Here is a 20573-nt window from a genome sequence, read left to right on the forward strand (position 1 = left end):
TTGGGGGAGCTCCCGCGGCCTCACAGCCATTGTGGCAGGAGGTGTGCCCTGGGGCAGGTGGCTACTTTCAGGTAGGGCGTGGACTCCTCGACCGTCCCAAGGGTTCCAGAAGGCTCCTGGCTGCTGCTCTCCATGACGTCACCTTTGTCAGAAAGGGCTTTAGAGGGGCTTTCCTTTGATAAGGCAGCTCTGGGCCCCCAGACGAATTGCTTATATGTTCAGCATTTGTTGAAGCCAACAGGAAAAACATACATGTTTAAGTGCTAGAGGCTCTTTGCTCACAGATGTGCTGCGCTTGGGCGATACCAGCATATTCTGGGCACTTGCTTTTTATTCTCTCTTCAAATCTGACCGCAGGGAAGAAGGGCTGGGCGAGTCGCTCCATCTCCTTAGTGCCCTCCCACTAAAACCGCCTCAGATCCTCAGAACAAGAGCACGGGAAGCCGCTTTCAGGACTGTCAGTGGGGTTGAACACATTAGAGAAACGGGGCCCTCTGCGTGCTCCCAGACTCCCTCCCTCGCTTCAGGGCTGGCTCTGAGGGGCGCGGGCTCTTGCTCGGCTAGCATGCCCCACAGGATCAGTCGCGGGGCCCACAGCACCTGTTGGAATGATTTTATGGCCAGCTTGCTGTCATGGACCGTGAGGTTTCACTTGACTCAGCCGTCTCTTGGGGGCCCGCGCCTGTGGGCCACAGCCTGCTCAGGGCCCTGAGGCCGTGACTGTGCCCCGTGCTGTCTGTGGAGCCCCCGGAGGGACAGAGAGACCCACGGCCCCTGCTTGCCGGATGATAGGGAGGGTGCGGAGAGCGAGGCCGCAGTGTGGCAAGGCCTGTGCCTCGAGGAGGCGTTGGTCTGGGGAGGGTTCTCCTCCCCTGTTAGTGTACAGGTGTGTGTTGGTGTGTGTGGAGGAGCCCCCCGGGAGCAGAGCCCGTCCCTGGTCTGCACTCTGTGAGAGGGAACCAGTCTCGCCAGGCCCTGCATCCGGGCTCAGAGGCCACCCTGCCCGCGTGGGTCACCTGAGGACTTGCGTCCCACCAAGCTGTCGCTCCTCTCCCTCAGTCCCTCCCTGGGCCCAAACCGCTCCGTTCTGTTTGTTCCCGATACTCCGTCCACCACCACAGACGCGGGAGTTCACATCCTCGTTTCGCCTTCCACAGAGTCTCAAGTCAGACGAAGAAGCCAAAAATGCCAAAGAACCTCAGGATGCGTCGTTTGAGGCACAAGGTAAAGGGCCTTGTCCTCCGCCTTTGCTCATAGCTCTGAAGCCCAGGGTGCCAGGGTGGTGTCGGCCCATGAGCTGGCCCTATGCCATCTCGCGGGAAGCATGCAGTGTGGCCCAGGGGTCCCCTCTCCAGGGGTGCCCAGCCTGGAGCTGGTTCCTGGGTCCTCGGCACACCCTAAGGTCAGGCCCTGGGCAGAGGCCGCGGCCCAGGGAGCAGCACGTCTGGTGTATTCCTTGGTCTGCGAGGACCATTCCTCTGCTGTTGGGGGTAGGTGGGCACCACCAGGGGCCTGGCTGTGGGGCACGTAGGGTGTAGGATGTGCTCCTGACCCTCGAGAGCCCCATGGGTGACGGGGAGGCAGCAGTGGGTGCACTCAACCAGGTCACAGTGCGTCCACACCAGGGGCTGGGGCTGCCTTGGAGAGGCCCCCCAATGAGTGTCACAGGGCAGACAGGGCAGACCCTCACTTGGAGAGAAGGGCCAGAGTGGCCTTGAATTTCTCCTGAAGTTGGAGATCAGCAGTTGGGACTGATCGCCCTCCAGAATGTGGCCCCAGTCCAAAGGCCTTTGTTCAGCGCCCACCCTGTACACATCGGGGCAGAGCCCTTGACGGCCAGGCGTTCACATGCCCATTCCTTGGACTCAAAGTCTAATCTGGGCCTGGGAGAGGTTATTCAAGGTGTCCTCTGCCCACAGAGCCTTGAGCGGATGAGAACACACACTGTGCACAGAGCCCACACCACGCCTCGGAGGAGATCCGTTCGCCTCCTTCACCAGCCTGAGAAATGAACCCTGATGTTGGGGTTGCTTTTCCATTTTTGCTCAGAAACCTTTTCCATTTTTGCTCAGAAACCTCAGGCACTTTGAGCAGGAAGGGGTCTCAGAGGGGCCGTCATCCCACATCATCCTTGACTCAGCCCACGGCATCCCTCACGAGCATGCAGGCCTGGCTGTCCTTGGAGACGGCTCTGTTATTATTAGCTGGGCTATAAAGTAATTAGCACCGAGGTGGCTTGTCCAGCCAGGAGCCCAGAGCACGGACGTGGGGCTCGTGGTGTCTGAAGTCTGGGCCGTTGGAAGGCCCGGCTGTGGAGATGGGTGTCTGCTTGGAAGTGTGGTCACCCACAGGTGGCCTCCTGTGGACACCCCCATCTGTCTCCTTCCATACATTGTTGCCCTGGCAAAGCTCCAGAAACATCAGTTAGCCAACTGGCTGAAGTGGAGATGTCGTGAAAACGGGCCATCTTTTCCCCCGATCTGCGATATGGGGCGGCATGGAGTGTGTGCACCTGTGGGGGTGCTTCTGCATGGGGCCGGGGGCTGCGGGGGTGGAGATAAAGCCTGACACTGGACCCAAACTGCTGGCCAGCCTTTGATGCTGACTGCAGGTCTGAGGGAGATATTAGGTGCAGAGGAACAAGATGACTGACACCGCAAGGAAGGAAACAGGAATCCAGCAGGTGGGACGGTCCGCAGAACTGATTAAAGTTCTCAAATGAGGCAGCTCGGGGGATGGGGCACAGGGGGGCTGTTAGCGACGGGAAGACTTAGAGAACCAGCACCAGGCGCACTGGGCTTCCACCTGGACACTGATCCAAGCCATCAACCGTAAGACTTTTTGATAAATTATTGGGAAATTATTGATTTTGTTAGGTGTGATGGTGGTACTGTTGTTGTGAAAGAAAATGTCCATATTTGTCAGAAATACCTGCTTAAATGTGTACGGGCGAAAACATGAGATCTGGGATTTGCTTAAATACTTCAGCAATAACCAAAAGGGGACAGGACAGGCTCGTGTGGCAGCGTCTTGATCACCGCCAGGCCTGGCTGACAGGAGGCGCCCAAGGGACTGGGCGTCTGAGGTTGTGGGGCTGTTCCCTTTACTTTGGGCCCATCCGAAAAATTTCTAAAAGTAAAGTTTTATAGAACTGGTCTTTTTATTGTAAATGCAGATAGTGTGGCTCTCTTCTGTGTGCTTCCCAACGGCCTGACTTTAGGAGGTTCCCTTCAGAAAAACCTTTCCTCGCAGGAACAGAGATCCCTCCTGACGTCTTACTATGAGATTTTGTGGACAGAATGAGGTCGGGATCGTGCCCCAGCCGGATTGCACCTCTGCTGCCCTGCAGCTCACGTGCAGCGCCCTGATCCCCCGATTGCCAGCGTCCCAGGGCTGGCATCTCCCTGCATGCTTCCACCGGGGCAGGGGCCTCACCTGTCGTTCTCCTTGTTGCAGGCCAGCCTCCAGCCTGGCGCTCAGAGGCCTTCGGGAGCCCCTCGTCCGACACCCCCGAGAGCTGGGTCCGGGCCGTCTGGGCAGAGCTGGGTGTTGGTGGCAATGGCCACCTCAGCGAGCAGGAGCTGGCGCTGGTCTGCGCGAGCATCGGGCTCCAGGGACTCAAGAAGGAGGTAAGGGGCCGGGTGGGCCTCTGCCGACCGCTGGCTCTGCGCGGGGGTTCCTGGCCAGCGTCAGGCCTGGAAACCCCTTCACCCTGCAGATGCCAACTCAGTTGTGTGTCACTTTCTGGTGTGAAACCCTCACACCCAGGGCTTCTGCGGACGGGCTGCAGGCTTGCAGGTCCATTGAGTCGGACCTCTGGCCTAGCTGACTGATGAGCACCTTCACTCACGGTCTCTCTGCCTGGGGCACCCCTCCCCCTGCCTGTGTGGCCCAGTTCTGCCATCGAGCCCACGCGCAGTGCCCTCGGCGCCTGGCTGCAACCCCAGCAGCCGTCTGCTCCTGTCCTCCTGGGGGGCCTTGAGGAGGTGGGGTAGCCCCCCTTTGCCAAAGGCCCCTCAGCTGTGCCTTCCATGCTGCACCCTGAACCCTGGCGGTGCTCCGTGTGTGCATCGTCTTCCTGCCATCCAGCAAGTTTCTGGCACAGTAGACACAAGGGTATTTGGAGTTTAGGAAGTTGAGATGGTGCCCACTGACCGCAGGCTGGAAATTGGCCCAGCGTGTAGGTTTTATGAACCAGAGTCCAGGGGGGTCCGGCAGGACAGGCAGCCTGAGCTGGAGGAGGACAAGCAAGCCGCCCCACCTGGGGAGGCAGGAAGGAGGGCGGGGGGCGGGGGGCCGCGGGGAGCACGCAGCTGCTGGCGGGCGGGGCCTCCAAGCCGAGGTGCGCTGGCCTTTGCGCAGGAGCTGGAAGACCTGTTCGACAAACTGGATCAAGATGGAGACGGAAGAGTGAGTCTCGAGGAATTCCAGCTCGGCCTGTTCAACCATGGACCCGCCTCACTTCTGGAATCTTCTGCGCCCGCCAGACCGAGCAGGTCCTGGCCTCATCACCAGGTAAAATGGGGCGACTGAGTCGCGAGCCACAGTAGCAGTGCTGTCCCGGTCCAGCCTCCAGCGTCCTTCGAGGACCTTAGTCTCCTGGCTGTGCCACCGCAGGGAGCTGGCCAGGGTGTGCATGCACATGCGTGTAAGTGGGGTTTGTGTGGCTTAGCGCCTGTCCCACCCGGACCACGGAGTCGACCTGGCATCGTGCCTCCCTGGCTCTGTGTCATCGGATGAGTTACTTGCTTTCTCTTGAGTCTCGTCTGCAAAATGCCCCTCATGAGGCTTTTATGAGGCTTACAGGGCATTTCCTGGCAGCCGTGCGGGGGGAGATGCTGCCTTCCTGTCTCCCCACCAGGCGTTGTGGCAGCAGTGTCCCGTGTCCCTGAATTTTACCCTTGTGCAGATACCAGGCTTTGCAGCCAAATGGCAGATCTCAGGCAGTTACGTGGCCGTTGGCACAGTACTTGGTGTTTCTCGTCCCCCCACAGGGCACAGTTGCTCTGGGGAGCCTGCCGAGGCCCCTCTGGGCGGGCCTGGGCTTGTGGACGGCGATGCAGGGGGCCAGCCACGTCACTCTCTGCCTGGCTGCACAGTCTGAGATTCTGGTTTCTGAACCTGAAGTCAGCAAGAACGGACAAGAAGCCTGGGCTGCTGAGGGCAGGTGTCAGGCCCAGACAGTCAGGCACACAGTGGAGCCCCCGAGTCCTCCGCAGAGTGGGGGGAGGATGGCTTCTCTGAGTCCTGTTCCCACGTCCCGGGACGGGGCCCCTGCGTGAGGCCTCAGGGCTCCGGTTCCCTCCCCCGGGCAGCGGAGCTGGCGGAGACCGAGTGCATCGTCCTCTCCAGGCTGCGACGGAGCCGGGCCGGCCGAGCGGAGGCCGGGCCCCGGAGACGCCGACGGCGGGCGGTGCGCTGCGGGAGGAGGGCAGCGGCCAGGCCGCCGCCACCTCGTCCCTCGTGTCCATGTGCTCGGGGCCGCGCCTCTTCTGCAGCGCCGACGACGGCACAGGCTTCGCCCTCCCCGAGCAGCTGGTCGCCCTGTGGGCCCAGGAGGGCATTCAGAACGGCGGGGAGATCCTGCAGGTGTGGAGCTGGGGGCCCGCGGAGGCGCCCGGGCGGTGCGGGCTGGGCGGGGGGCCGGGGGCATCTGCTCCAGACACGGGGGAAGGCCAGTAGGAATCCCTTTTTTCTTTATATTTTGCTGCTAAAATAGTCAGTTTCGACTGTAAATAAAAAGCAGAGGAAACAGCCCGAAGGAAGCCATTGGAACGCAGGGTTTAGTATCTGACGTGTTTGCCCCGCGCCCCCGAGCCAGAGATGCCGCTGACCCGAAGGTGGCGGGAAGGAGCCCCCTCCCTGTGGTGCGGATGCCCGACGGGCCGGCATTGTCGGGAGGCTGAGCGCCCCCCTGTGTTAGGGGGAGAATAGCAGCCCTGAGGTCCTCCCGAGCCGCCTGCCCACCCAGACCTGCCCGCCTCCACGTGGATGAGGCGGGCTCGCTGTGTGTGCCTCGGGCCGGGCCGGGCTTCCCCCCGCGGTGCGGCAGCTGGCCACCCCCAGCGCCATCCGGCAGGGCGCACGGCGGGGCACGTGTCCCCTGTGCCCGGCCCAGTCAGCCCAGCAGGGGGCGTGTCGGTATGTTGAGTCTGTTCTTTATTTTCAAAATCCTGTGGGAAACGGCCACTGTGCCCCCCGGAGCGGCCCCCCTCTCTCAGAGCCTGTCCTTCCACTGGCAGAGCCGCCTGTCCGTCCACATAGTCCCCAGATGGACCAGTCAGGGTTCTTCTAGTTTGAAATGACAGAAACCCAGCTCAGAGTGGTATAAGCAGAGAGCAGGACGCTGGGGGCACCCCGGGGGAGGGGGCAGCACACTCGGGTGGGGGCTCACGGTGTAGCCAGGGCCCTGCCGGCCCTTCCCTGCTTGTTTCTGGTGGTGCCGGCCTCATGCTAGGTCTCCTTGCGGCCCCACAGGCACATCTGACTCCATGGGGAAAAGGCCTCTTCCCAGGCCTGCCTTCAGCCCCCACTAAGACTTCTGCCTGGGCTGTGCCCCTGCCTCTGCTGGTCTCTGTGCCCGGGGAGGGCTCGGTCCAGCCCCAGCCACACCTGCCCTCTGACGGTGGGGGGGGTGGGGTGCATCCGTGGGACAGCGCCTCTGGGCCCCCAGAGCCAGGGGGTGCTCGGAGGGCCCTGCCCTCCCGCCAACAGGCCTTGCTGTCCCCAGAGCCTCGACTTCAGCGTGGATGAGAAGGTGGACCTTCTGGAGCTGACCTGGGCCCTCGAGAACGAGCTCATGCTGGTCGGTGGGGCCACTCAGCAGGCAGCCTTGGCCTGCTACCGCCAGGAGCTGAGCTTCCGTCAGTAAGAGCCCCGTGCAGCTGGGGTGGGCCTGGGGGGGCATCCAGGGGATGGCCCCGGCCTCGTCCACCCAGGTGGCCAGTCCCGCGGTGGGGCTCTGCACCCCCTTGCCCGTGGTGCTCACGGTGGGACGGAAAAAGCTGGTGGTAAGAGTGGGACGAGGCCGTCCACGCGTGCCGTCCAAGTGCGGCCTGCCTGGGCTTTTACAGCCACAGAATGTGAGGGTCACCAGCATCCCTCACATTTGGTGGGCAGCTCGGAGATCTGTCGGGGCCTCCCTCCGCATGTCAGCAAGGCCCCAAAGACCAGGATGTGAGCTCCGTGCTCATCCCGCTGGCACTGGAGTCGGTGTCGGGCGTGGAGGCAGAAGCCCTCCAGTCGGCCGGATGCACCAAGAGCAGCCAGGGGCTCCCGGGCTGGGCTGGGCAGGAGGAGGGAAGCAGTCTTCAAATATGTCCCCAGATGCCTGGTGACGGCTGGGCCAATGTGTCCCATTTGCACAGGGCTCCACTGCGGTTTGGCGGAGTACCCGGGCCTCTGTGCCCGGCAGAGTGGATGGTGACGCTCCGGGGAGGGGCCATGCCAGATGAGTGTGGGGGGGCGATGTGATGCACGGAGCCCCAGGGGCCCGGGATGGCGCACCAGGGCTGTGCTCATGGATTGCCTGCTCGGTGGCACCCCCTGCCATTGCGTAGGTGCCAGGCTGCAGGCGACCAGCCTTCATGCGGTGTGTCCAGTCCCAGATTAGGTGATGGGGATCCCTAGGCTTGAAGCCCAGCTGGAGATGGGGACATGCCTGGATAAACTCCCACCTGTTCTGGGGACACCTGGAGGTGTGGCACGTGTCGGGCACTCAGCTGAGACTCCCTTTTTTCAGGAACTTTCCAGAAACTTTTCCTGGCATCTCTCAGTATGTGCCTATAAAATGGGTGTCGTAATGGTAGCAATGGCCTCAGGAGGAGGGCTGGTGGTAGCCGTGGGTCAGCACAGCGCTGGCCTGTGCTCGCACCCTGCTGACACCAGCCCTCTGCCATCCGCGCGGACCCAGGGCTCACCGGGCCCGGAGCAGGCATCTCCATCTGCCCGTCTCCTCTGCGGCAGGGAGCAGGTGGAGCAGATGGCCAGGGAGCGTGACAAGGCCAGGCAGGACCTGGAGAGGGCGGAGCAGAGGAACCGGGAGTTCGTGAAGGACGTGGACGACTGCCACTCAGCTCTGGAGCAGCTCGCGGAGGAGAAGATCAAGTAGGTCTCGTGGGTGCCTGCGCCCAGTCCCACCACGGCCGTGCCTGTGAACGGGGTGGAGCTGGGACCCCCGTCTCACCTGAGCCGCTAGAGTCCAGGTGCTCCTGGGGGCGTCGCTCCTGGAAGAAGAGGGCTGCATCGAGGAGGGTCTCACTCTCTCTGACGTGGGGCGTGGGGTGGGGTGTCAGCGGCCTCCCTGTGTCCTGGGCGGGTCCCTGCTGCAGTGCCGTCTGTCCCAGGCCAGTTGCTTGACCTACCGACTGCCAGAACCCAGAATTGGACATTGTATTCCCATTTTTCAGCCAAAGAAACTGAGGCTGGGGAAATTCACATGACCAGTGCCCTGAATTTCTTCCCTCGTCTTCTGCTCTTTCTCAGAGGCCATGTCAGCAGCTCACACACCCGCCTGCTCCCTCCCTGCACCGCCTGTGGACCTGGGGTTCTGGGGTCCCGGCTGTCCCTTCTGGGGCCACCCCATTCCCGTGCATGCAGCATGGCCTTTGGGGAGCGGTCTCTGGGCAGAGCAGGGCCTCACATCCCAGTCCTCGCACATCCCACCTCCCGGAGGCCTGGCACCCTTTTCCTGCCCGGGAGCAGCTGGGGCAGGCGAGACGTGGCAGCTGGAGCCCACAGCACCTCTGTGTGGCAGGGCAGTGGGTGGTGGGGGTGTGCGGGGGCCCGAGAGTTGGGGCACCAGCACGTGCATGCTCTCGCTGGCCCTGCACTTGCAGACTTGCAGGATGATGGTAATTTTGGGGAAAGCTAAAAATTGAGTATTCTTTCACCAAACTCAAAATGTTTCTGGTCAAACCTGAGAAAATAAGTAAACATGGCCTCACCATGAGGAGGGGCCTGCAGGGCCAGGGAGGCGGGAGACTGGCCCTTGACCTTCCCCGGGGCTCATCAGGAAGGCACCTTTGGTAAGGAAGGAACTGCGCTTTGTTTCTGCCCCTCCGCAGGGAGTCTGTTCCCCGGACTCCCTGCCTGGCCTGAGGAGCCTCCGGGTCTCCCCTCCTGCAGGCAGGTTCCTGCGGGCAGGGTTAGAAGCCCAGACCATTGGCGCCAACGCAGAGGCTGGACTTGGCTCATCTCAGATACTCTCCTTAGTCGCCTGACTTTGTGAAACGGGCCTGAGGTCCATGTGGGTTCTGTGCAGGGAACCTGGTGTCAGAAAGTAGGAGCTGGACGGACCTGGGAGGGGGCCAGTGGGCGGTTGCCGGCATGTGCTCTCCTTCCTCACCGCCTCCCGTCTCCTAACGGCCCTCCGACAAGGCGCTGTCACTGGCCTCATCGCTGCCTTCGGGGCACTGGGATACTGCCCAGGCGGGTGCAGGACCCGTCCCGCTGTCCCACCGCCTCACCGCCTTGTGGGGGCCTCCAGGCTCCGGAGCAGCCAGACCTGCACCCTACGCTCTTTCCTGGCCACGTCCTGGGAAGGAAGAAAACTGCTTTTTAAACAACCAGGCTCCAGAGATAAACGCTGCTTGACCTGAGACAGGCCGGGGGAGCGGCCGGGAGCAGATCCGCATCGTGGGTGTTGAGCCTGGTTCTCTGCCAGCCGCCTGGGAGGTGCCCTGTGGTGCGTCTCCCCCAGGCTTGGGGCTGTGACCCGAGGCCTGGCAGGCGGTGGACCGACTTCGTGTTTTACCCCTTAAGCCAGTAGGTTTCTAGAAACAGCTTTTATTGATCTGATGGCTTTTGTCATTTTCTTTTTTACAAAGTAATAACCTGATACGCGTTCAGGGTAGAAAATACAAGGAAAAGTGAAAACCAAACCAGGTCATCACTCCAAACATTTGTTATGTCCCCCACGAACTGTTTTCCACACATGTAATCATGTACATATAATACATAATTACATGAATCTCGTATAGTCGTGCTCTGTCATCTTTCACTTAACCATTTTCCTTATTTTGGATTTTTAAAGCATGGGAGCAATATGATCAAATACATATTTAATGTAAAACAACGCCAGAGGTCTGGGGGTGCTGCCCTTGAGCAGCAGCTTCCTGGGTATCCCCTTCCCTGGTGGCCCTCCTCTGGGCCGTGCCCGCAGGGTGAGTGCCGCCGGTGCCTGGTCACTAGCCTGCCCGGCCCCCTGCCCAGGGAGGAGTTCGATTCTCTCCAGTTCGGGCCGGCGCAGTGCAGAAATCCCCCCCACGCAGCTGCTCTAGTGATAAAGCTAAGCTTGGCGCTGCTGCCCTCCTGGTGGGCACGGTGGTCACAGAATCTGAGGGGTGCGCCTCCCACCTCCCCTGAGTGCTGTGGGATCTGCCATCCGCGGGCTTTACGTCTCCTGAGTCCTGCCAGACAGGCGAACCCTTGCATGTGTTTGGCTATCAGAGGCGTTCAGGGGCTGCTGAGGCTGAGAGGCCCCTGGGGGCATCAGAGAGACCCCCCGGGCCCCTTCACTTGCTCACCCCAGAAGATCTGGGGACCCATGGGCTCCCCTTGTCTGCGTGGGGCCCACCATCAGGCCCTGGGGGTGCACTTAACAGGAGGCCCGGCCCGCAGCACATGCGGGTTACCCCAGGAACAGGCCCCACCTGTCAGGTGGGAACGGGGGAGACTCCAGGGTAGGGAAGGCCCATGGCTTGCTGGGAAGTGTCCCTGTGGAGGCATGGGCCTGGGAGGCACCCCCGAGAGCTGGTGTGACGTGCACCGTGTGTGCCCTACAGACGCCTAGAGCAAGGGCACAGAGGAAGACTGCGCCTGCTGCGGGCCGAGGCCGAGGCGGAGCGGCAGCTGTTCTGGGAGCAGGCCCGCAGGCAGGAGGCCGCACTGGAGACGGACCTGGGGCGCCTGCGAGCCGAGGAGGCCAGCCTGCGCCAGAAGCTGACCCTGGCCCTGAAGGTGGGGGCAGAGGGGTAGGGAGGGCAGTGCCAGGGCATCCTGTCCAGAGAGACAGGAGCAGGTTGTCTGAGCACCCGTCCCCCCACACCCCCTCTCCCTAGTCAGCACCTCCCAGCGGCCTTACGCAGGTTCCATCCCCCTGGCAGGAAACGCCCAGGATTTCACACCAAGGAGCGTGTGCTGCAGCCCTGGGCACAGCTGGCACATGGCTCAGCCAGAGCAGGAAGGGCTGGGTTCCCTAGGAGAGGCGGTGCCCCTCCCTCCTCCGGCCACAGGGCTGGCAGGACAGATGGGGATGCGTGGGGCTGTTACTCTGCTCTGGCTCAGGCGGGCCGTGGTCAGGGAAGTAGTCAGTAGCCTGCTCTGATGCACCCCCAGGAACAGGGCACCTGTGGGGTCAGCCAGAGGGCAGAGCCTCTCACCGGCCCACTTGGGGCCCTGGGCGTGTGGCCTGGAACAGACATGGCCTTCCGGGCTTCTGTGAGTGTCCACAGTCCGCCCTTGGCCCCATGAGGCCTGCTGGGCCCTCCCACGCCCCAGCCTCCCTCCTCCTCGTCCCATGCGTGCCCGCCTCCCTCGGTCTCTGTCCCCCGAAGGAGAAGCCGGGCTCAGTGTGCAGGCACCCGCACCCCCGGCCTGGGCTCTGTGGTCGGGCCCCCAGCACCCCTCTCACTGGCTCCTGCGTCCTCCCCGTGGGCAGCTGAGCTGCTCCCCTGCCCTCTCACGTCCCTCGTTTAGGAGATGGCTCAGAGGGGTCACCCCCAGCCTTTCCTTGTGTTCCTCACATTCCTCCTGCGCATTTTGGGCTAGAGAGGCAGCGGGGACAGCGATGTGCATCCGTGGGGCCTTCGCGGGGCCCGGCCCTCGCAGCTGTGGGTCGGCCCAGCACGGCCCCCTCTGTGCAGCGCCAGGCGGTGGGACGCCTTGCGTGTCCCTGAGGGCGAGCGCTGCCAAGAATAAGCCTTGGAGGAGGCGGGCCCGCAGCAGCCCCCTGTGCTCCTCGGGTCCGCAAACCGCTGCCCATGTCTTGCAGGAAAACAGTCGATTGCAGAAGGAGATCCTCGAGGTTGTGGAGAAGCTCTCGGAATCGGAGAAGCTGGTCCTGACACTGCGGAACGATCTGGAGTTTGTGCTGAAAGACAAGGCGAGCCCCTCCGGCCCGAGTCTTCACTGGGGAGCCTGTGGGTGAAAAGCATCGGGGTCTTGAGAAAGCACATAGGCGGCCGAATGCGGTATCCTCTGCTAGAATTCTGGAACGGAGAGAAATTAGCAAGGCAACTTCCCTATTTTCTCCCCTTCACCCCAGGGCAGGTGTGTGGGTATGTCCCTGTGACGCCCTGCAAGCTGGCCTTTTGGGAACAAGGCCAGGGCCAGCTAGCCATCTGCCTGGAGCCCGGGGGTGGGGTCCCAGTAGCGGGGCACAGGGGAGGTCGGAGCTCAGGGCCCCACACAAGGGGCAGGGTGGGGGCAGGAGGGTGCCCAGGCTCCAGGCGGGCACGTGACTGCCTTCCATAAATTCAGGGCGTCCTTCTGCCCTGGGACCTCTCACACAGGGGAGGGGAGAGCAGGGCAGGCCTTGGGGGTCCTGTCATTTCCTGTGTGGGTTTGACCTACAGCTGGAGCCGCAGAACGGGGAGCTCCTGGCGCAGGAGGAGCGCTTCGCGGAGGTGCTGAAGGAACATGAGCTCAAGTGCCGGGTACGTGCCCCTCACCCCCAGCCCACCCTGCAGCCGGGCCGGGACCAGGGCGGCCGTCTAAGAGCAGGGGCTCTGCAGAGGCCTTCCGAGCCAGGGGGCCAGGCTCACCCCAACCCCGGCCCTGCTGTGAGTGGGGTGCGGGGGCACACGGAGGCCGGTGGCTCAGAGCTGGGTGGTGGTGTGCTCCTGGTCCCCACTCTCCTGAGGGGCGGCCTGGTGTTCCTGGTGGGCTGTGCTCTGGCCTCTGCACAGAGGGTGGGGCAGGGCCAGTCTGCTGGGCACAGGGCTGCCCACGGCCGCTAGACTGCTGCCAGTTCTGAAGGCTCCCCCGTTTTCCTGGCACTGTGTGGGCTTTGCCTTGTTTCCTGCTGGGTGTTCAGCTCTTCTGGGCCAGACCCTCCTACACCCACCCATTCAGGGGGAGACACCACAGGGCCGGGCGTCGGCGGGAAACGGTGTCAGGGGTGCAGAAACGATCACGGCCCCTTGTACTCTTTACGTCATCCAGGATCCCAGCAGATTAAATACAATTGTCTAGCGTTTCGGGCCTGTTAATCACTTTCCAAACTAAAGTAAGGCTTGTGTTCATCCCTGCCGCATGCTTTTTGGCGACGACAGAGGGTAGAGGTGAGCCGCGCTGATGTGGAGTGTGACCCGCTGCTTCCCATTCTGTGCCCCTTCCTCGGGCCCAGCCCCGGATCCTGGGGTGCCCTTTGGAAATCCCGTGTGGGGCGTCACCCCGTCCCGCACCATGCTGGGGTGTGTCGGGGTGCTGTCGTGTGGTGGGACCATGCTGCCGGCTTTCTGCTAGGAGGCGGTTAGGTACCGCGTTCTCTCGCTGCTCAGCTAGCGGTGCGGACCCTGCAGGCAGCCGTCAGTCATGGGTCGCCTGAGCGCACGGGGGTTCCCACGCACCCAGGAGCCCCTTCCTAAGCGTGGTTCTGCTATCCAAAACTGCTGATTTCACTTTTGGTCCTTAAAATTTACCTCTTTTACACATCAGAAATATTTTACATTGTAGTGCTAATCTGATTTTAGAAATTTGCTCTCAATGTTTTGGATATTTTTGGCTGTTTCAAACTGCCATTTAAAGCATTAAGAAAACTGTATTCGAAAATAATCTTTAATACATGAAGGTATGAAAGTAAAAATAGTGTGGGGAACACCTGGATCTCTTTGTCCAGCATCCCCTTGTTTATATCTCAGCCCGTTTGCTCTGTCTCTGTTTCTGTGCTCACTGTGTATGTGTGTGTGGTTGTTTTCAGAGCATCTGAGGGTAGGTTTGTGGTGACGGCCCCCGGCCCCAGGTGGGTCACTGCGTCCGCTAACGGCAGCCCTGACGCCAGGCCTGCAACCCCCGCAAAGTGTGTAGGTGCACCAGACTGAACTCTTAAGGGCTTGGGAATTTGACGAAGTTCTCGTTAAACCTTTGATGGCTTGAAGTTGGCTGTGGTGGGAGTTGACTGATGCCCCAGGAGTGTGCAAGAGCTATAAGCCCTGGAGGGCCAGCTCCCGGGGCCCTGCCGAACGCAGCGTCCTCCATCCGCGGCCCACCTAGCCCCGGGACTGCCGTGGACGCGTGCCTTCAGCCTGCGGGCTGCCCCGGTTTGCTTCACCCCGGCCCCCTCCTCCAGGGCATTCCCTCCAGGATGCACGTAGAGTCCGTTTGACGACCTTTAATCCGGAACTGCCTGTCCTACTCCATTTTGGCCACTCTGACAGAAATGGCACAGACTGGGGGACTGATAAACAACGGAAATTCATGCTGTGCTCTGGAGGCTGCAAGCCCAGGATCCGGGTGCCGACAGGTCCCTGCCCTCCTGGCGGGCTGTCTTCTCACTGTGGCCGAAGGGGTGAGGTGCTCTGGGGCTTCTTTTAGGGGCACTGGTCCCACTCCCCAGGGCTGCCTCCTCGTGACCTGACCCCCCCCACCAGTGGCCCCACACGGGGTGGGGTTTATCGTGGGAATGGGGCACGTTTGGTCTATAGCACATTCCCACAACCTGGGTCTGTTTTTGATGTGGATCTTTTTGAGGACTACACCTACCCTCCCCACCTTGTCTAAGGAATGTCATCATTTTGTGTTTTCCTGACATTTCCTTTGGGTTAAAGGCAGGGTTGTTCCTCTCAGCGGGGCAGCATAGGTGCTCTTAGTTTTGTTTTGATCGCCTGTTCAAGGTGTTCCTTTTCTCCCCACTGTATAATCACCATTTTTTTCTCCCATGCAACTAATAAGTCACTGGGGAAGAATTTTAAGACCATGGAAATGTCCTGCTTTTCCTCAGATTCCCCTGGATTCAGTGTCCAGTGATGATTCTTGGCACTCCAGCCTCTACTGTAATGGCTGCGAAGCAGTGATTTGCCAGCTCCGGCCGCTGCCCACATCTGCTGGTCGGCCTTGGCCCTGTAAGCCAGAGCAGCCCCGTCGAGCCACCTGCCCGCCTGTTGTTGGTGTGAACCCGTGGGTTCCCTTTTGCCCCAGTAGTTCGGTCCATCACGGCATCTATGTGTTCAGAGCTCAGGTGCTGTAAGACTTGACCAGCGAAAGCATCTTCCAGTGGCAGCCACGTCCTCGTGGTGCAGCGCGCTCCTGCGCTGTCTTACTGAGGACTTCCATGCTTTTAGCCTCGGAGAAGCTCCAGACCCATCTTGTACTGACCTGTGCCTGCTCTGGAATCAGCCCCTTGTCTGAGAAGTTCGGGTTGCTCACACCTGGGAGGGGCCCAGAGACCCGGGCCTGGGAGCCTGGCGGCAGGGGACGTGCCCTGCCCGGCGGCCGGACTCCCTTCCTGTTTGACTTCGCTCCAGCCCCCCTTCCTTCCGGCTGCCAGTCTGCTTCCCTGGGGGGCTGCCTCTGGTGGATGGCGGGCTGGGCCCTCTTTAGAGCTTCTCTGCGGCCCCGTGTTTGGGCAGCTGCCCTAGTGGACCCACGTGTCGGTGGCCAGGAACCCCTCCAGCAGGTTCCCTTCCTGCACTTCCTCTGTTACAGACTGAATGTTTGAGCTCCCCAAAATCATAGTTGGAAGCCACTGACCCAGTGTGCCGGTTGGCAAGTCAGTGAGGGCTGAGGTGGGCAGCCCCAGAGAGCCCCCCATTCCTCCCGCCGAGTGAGGACCCCGGTGGGGCTGGCTGCCGGGACCAGTTCCCACCCACGCCGGGCCGTGGGCTCCAGGCTGCCGTTCAGGAGCCCCAGCCTGTGGTGGCACTGCCACCACGGCCAGGGGACTGGGCCACGCCGACCCCGACCGCCGCCCTTGGCGGCCTCAGACCCCGTGGGAGCCTTCCCGCCCACCTTTCTCTCAGATGCTCGCCTGTGCTGCTCCGCCAGTGTGTCACCATGTCCGTGTGTCCTGTCCTGTCCCCCGTCTCCCCACTGCCCCCCTTCTGTTCACAGGCCTGTGCGCTCAGGAGGAGCCCCGATGGGCCTCCCTCCTCAGACCCTGCCCGCCTCATGTGGGGGCCACCGCCCTGTCACCCTCCTGGCACCCACGGGTACCCCAAATGGAGGTGCAGGCCACGTGCCACCAAAGCACCCTGGCTCCCCAGCCCCCCAGCACCCTCGTGTGGCAGGCCTGGCGCACATTGTCCTGGTCAGTTCCAGCCTCCGAGCTGCCTGTGGCTCTGGGGCAAAGCAGTGGGCCTGGCTTCGCCCCCAGGGGAACCTGTGCTCTGGCACGGCTGGGTTCGGGGCGGGCAGGTGCCCCCAGAACACCATTGTTGGGGTAGAAGGAACCACAGGGGCAGGGCACTGGGCGGGCGTGATGCTGCCCACGGTACCTTCTGGGTTGGCACCGCCCTACAAAAATACAACGTCCCACACATGATTTCCTTTTGTCTTTCATTCAGTTTATTTAAAAATAAGAACAGCTCTGTGCTTTTTTCTTTTTTGGGGTGTTTTGTTTTTTCTGTCTTGATATTTTTGGCGGGTAGTTGACCACAGTATCATACTGGTTTCAGGTATACAGCCCAGTGGTCATGCATGTACTTCAAGTTTTCCAGTACACGCATTTAAACATGTAAAAAGAAATGGGAGGCATTGATGATGTTTTGTTCAGTCCAGTGTATCTACAGTGTTTTTCTTTTCAGTGATAAGCAATATAGACAGACTTTTAATGAGGTATTTTCCATCTCTCTTTTGTGATCTGGCCCTTGAAATCTGGAACAGATTTTGTGCTGAGCACAGAGCACACCTGGGACGCCAGAGATGCCCTGGGATGCCCTGTGGCAGGGCTGCCTTCCTGGGCAGGGCAGGCCCTGTGGCCGCAGCCTGTGGGGATGCTCTGCTCTGCAGGCTCGCCCCGGAGCTCTGACCTGCTGGCCTGTCCGCTTCCCCTAGGGCTGGGCTGCTCCCTCCTGGGGGGAAAACGTGTGTATTTGTTCAGGAGTTTCTGAACAAAATGCAGCAACTTTACGTGACTCTGTCCTGCTTCTGACATCCGTCCTGTCTTCCTTGTGGCCCACAACTGCCAGTGACAGGCCGGGCCCTGGCCTCTGGGAGCAGTTTGTGAAAGATTAGGTTTATGCAGTAAGTGCTGCCTGGGGAGGAAGCTCATACAGGGTTAAAAAACCAGAGGGGGAAAGGCAACCCCGGGGGGGTGCTGAGGGCTGGGCCTCTGGGTCCTCTCCTTCGGGCCTGGGGAGTGTGCCCCTCGTCCAGAGGGTGTGTCCCAAAGGAGGCCAACTGGGAGCCGCACCCTGGGGAGATGGGGCTCTGCCGTCGTCCAGGCTGGGGTCGCCGCAGGGTTGGTGGGGGGAGGCCACAGTCCAGGCCTGAGTGGACGTGGCCGTTGGCCCAGGTGCTGTGGGGCCCTGTGGGGAAGCAGGCGTTCACTGTCCTTTCTAGCCTTTTAAATTCAGGGGATCAAGTGTGACTGTGAAGGTGTATTCCATTCAAGGACAAAATGGCACTTATTGCAAATGTGGCCCTTTCCCCCAAGGCAGCCCCTTCCCAGCCACCATCCTGTTGGGCACAGTCACTGCCTGTGGTCTTGGACCTGAGCCAGCGCGTGGTGCCGCCTCTGGTAGTGCAGAGCTGGGCAGAGTCCACGGCAGCCGAGGGGAGCGTCCCAGGGCACATCCCGACGCATCCGGGTGTTCCTGCCTCACAGCCACGTCACAGTGTCCCCATTTTAAACATGGCATCTCTAGTTCTGTTTTTCTCGTTTCTCCTCCGTGCTGTCTGTCCTGAGCCTCTGTGTACGCAGGGGCAGGAAGTGGTGCAGGGCATGTGAACAAGGCAGGGGACCCTTGGGTCTCGCTCAGCATGTGGTTGGAGCCCAGAATGTGGGGTGAATGCTTCGCGTGGGCAGCTGGGCTGGGCGGCCCCGTCTCCACGCCGAGCTGCTGCTCCGGCTGGGCCACGGCTGCTGGAAGGTGCCCGGCTCTGCCCCGCAGGACCTGCAGGACCACAATGACGAGCTGCAGGCTGCCCTGGAAGGCCTGCAGGCACAGCTGCCCCCCGGTCGGTGCCACCAGCCCCCTGCGTGGCCAGATGACCTGCCGCTCCCTGGACTCGGCCCAGCAGGTAGGAGCCCGTCCCCAGGGGGTGCGGGCCTCGGGCTCCCCCCAGGTCTGGGGAGGTCTGGGCGGTGAGCAGGCTGCACGTCAGGGCCTGGCCTGCCCCCCAAGTGGTCCCCAGCCTTTCTGGCTGCCGCATGTGGGGAAGGGCCTCGAACCAGAGGCCAGGGACTCACGTGACAGGAGAACCTGAGAGGCAGGGGGGGCGCTTTACCATTGGGTAGAAACGGGAGGAGGGGAGGCTGGGTGGGCGGGTGGGTCTCCAGCCCTGCTCACAGCAGGAGGTGGAGCCTGCGTCTGGGCGGCTGCCGCGCCAGGCACTCGTGGCAGGGCTCGGCCGTGGCCGCCGGGGTGCCATGGGAGGGGTCTGAGCTGGAGCAGCCATGCACCTGGGAAACGGGGCCGTTGCTGAACAGGGGACGAGAAAGATGGGCCTCGTGCTGCCAGCTCCGCAGCCTGCGAGGTTTGAAAGGAGCCCCACAGGCCGAGGTTCCAAGGCCCTGTGTGTAAGTGGGCTCAGGGGCCATGGCTCTGGCTCTGTGGTCCTCGGTGGGCCTGGCAGGGCTCGGCTGGCCGCCGCCCTGCCTGGCAGCGGTGGGGCAGGTGGTCACGGCGTATGTGGCCCTACACCGGCTCATGGGGCTCTGCTCCAGCCCGGCCACCCGACTCCAGGGATGGCATCATGGCAGCCGCAGCCCCTCGGGCACATCTCATCTGTGAGCCCCACACAGAGTTCCCATCCTGCCCTAAAGCCAAGACTTAATAAAACAGCAAACCTTGTACCTGAGAGCCGACGTGGGTCCCCCGGGGACACCGAGTGGGGTTCTCTGTGCCCCCAGCTTGCTTGGCCCCTCAGGGAGCCGCTCACCTGCAGCGGCTGCAGTGGAGTCTGGTGGCCCCCCAGCCGCATGCCCACAGCCGGGAGCTGTGGCAGGCGGCGGCCCACCGCGTGGGACCTCGCACCCGGCGTGGCCTTGGGGAGGGGCAACTGCCGCCCCTCTGTCCCTGGAGCAGCCCGAGCTGCACAGAGCCCTGCGACCCTTGCCCGGAGCCACAGACCTGCAACCCAGAGCGGGGCTGAGCTGGGGGCCTGGATCTCCGGTAGGCTTGCCCGGGGCCTCGGGCTGTCTCACCAGACGGCAGCCCCAGATTCATGTCGTCACTGATAAACCCAGAGCCCCAGCCCGCCGTCTGGCTGCAGAGGTTCCTTCAAAGGAGGGGGGGTCGCGACAGCAGGAGTGTGGGGGCATCAGTGCACCCGGCTGGAGCCGTTCCTGACAGGCACCTGTGTACCCAGGCCCATTTGGCCAGACCCAGGTGGCAGCTTCCGGTTGTCAGGGCAACGGGATGCTCTCTTTCCTAAGTGCTTCTCTGGGAGTCTCCTGGCTGGATGACCCTGAGTCCCCCTGTTTTCCATGGAAATCATTTGGGAAATGCGAGGACTGGTGGAGTGAAGAGAGGTGTCTTTTTACTTCGCTGTCCGTTCCCGGACCAGCACCGGTGGAAATCGGGCAGCGTCTGAAGCCCACATTTGGAGTCAGCCCCCAGCGTGCCGCACTGGGAAGGCTCGGTGCCTGGGGGCTCTGGCGGTGCTTGTGGGCCCACGGGTCCCTCTGGGAAACGAGCTGCAAGGGCACCCGAGGTGGGACGCCCCTCCTGAGATCAGAGCCCCTCTCCACGACTAGTTAGGACACCTGACTGACTGGTCAGAATCCCACGTTCCTTAAGACATAATAATAAGTAAGGCGGGGCCTCGTCCTTGACACCGAGGGAGAAGGAAGCTCGGTGGCACCTGGGCAGGAAGCACTGCCCAGGGCCTTGGCTGTGCCACAGGCCACACTTTTTCCTGGGGCTTCTCGTTCCTCTGCGTGCCTGGTGTCGGAACAGAATCAGGGTGCGGGAAATGCACTGTGAGGGCATCTTTCAGGGAGTTAAAGGGCCTGGCAAATCTTTCAGGGGGCCTTCTAGTTGTGAGTGATCTTTGCTTGGGGAACATGGGACATGCTGATTTCTAAAGAGCTCCAACCCTGAGGGCTCCATGTGACAGACCGACTGGGGGCCTCGCACCGCCCGCACTGCGTTCCTCTGCAGAAGGTGGGGGGCCTCATGCGCGGTGGTGGAAGCCTGGCCTGGATACACGATGCCATCCAGGCGTGGGCATGGGGGTTGGGGAGCGGGCCCCGTGGTGCCTGTGGTGGGACATAAGCGGGAACGGCTTCTGATTTGCAGGCAGCATCTCATTTACGGGGAACTCCATTCCAGTGAGTATAGAAGCGGAGATAATGATGGAGCAGCTGCGGGAGCATTACCAGGACCTCAAGGTCAAGCTGGAGACCAAGGTCAGGGGCCCAGAGACCAAGGTCAGGGGTGAGGGGCCCCTGGGAGTCCAAGGTGCTTCCT

General features: G+C 61.8%; 1 protein-coding gene across 19 annotated transcripts in view; it reads left to right on the plus strand.

Annotated features, from left to right (window-relative positions):
* NINL (ninein like) overlaps nucleotides 1-20573 on the plus strand; it is a 167575-nt gene that overhangs the window by 127305 nt on the left and 19697 nt on the right. For 16 of the 19 annotated variants that reach the window (XR_012125651.1, XR_012125652.1, XM_073223017.1 and 13 more), the window contains 11 exons: nucleotides 1158-1224; nucleotides 3457-3629; nucleotides 4363-4515; nucleotides 5353-5589; nucleotides 6731-6867; nucleotides 7966-8106; nucleotides 10785-10959; nucleotides 11993-12103; nucleotides 12576-12656; nucleotides 18051-18180; nucleotides 20403-20512. Coding sequence is in view for 17 of the 19 variants with exons in the window: in XM_073223017.1 (XP_073079118.1) it covers nucleotides 1158-1224; nucleotides 3457-3629; nucleotides 4363-4515; nucleotides 5353-5589; nucleotides 6731-6867; nucleotides 7966-8106; nucleotides 10785-10959; nucleotides 11993-12103; nucleotides 12576-12656; nucleotides 18051-18180; nucleotides 20403-20512 (1515 nt within the window). In the remaining 2 variants the exon portion in view is untranslated. The remainder of the gene's footprint in view (nucleotides 1-1157; nucleotides 1225-3456; nucleotides 3630-4362; nucleotides 4516-5352; nucleotides 5590-6730; nucleotides 6868-7965; nucleotides 8107-10784; nucleotides 10960-11992; nucleotides 12104-12575; nucleotides 12657-18050; nucleotides 18181-20402; nucleotides 20513-20573) is intronic. The other 3 variants (XM_073223033.1, XM_073223031.1, XM_073223032.1) reach the window with 1 other exon arrangement.

The sequence above is a fragment of the Manis javanica genome, chromosome 15 (assembly GCF_040802235.1).
Source record: "Manis javanica isolate MJ-LG chromosome 15, MJ_LKY, whole genome shotgun sequence".
In the NCBI taxonomy this organism is placed as follows: domain Eukaryota; kingdom Metazoa; phylum Chordata; class Mammalia; order Pholidota; family Manidae; genus Manis; species Manis javanica.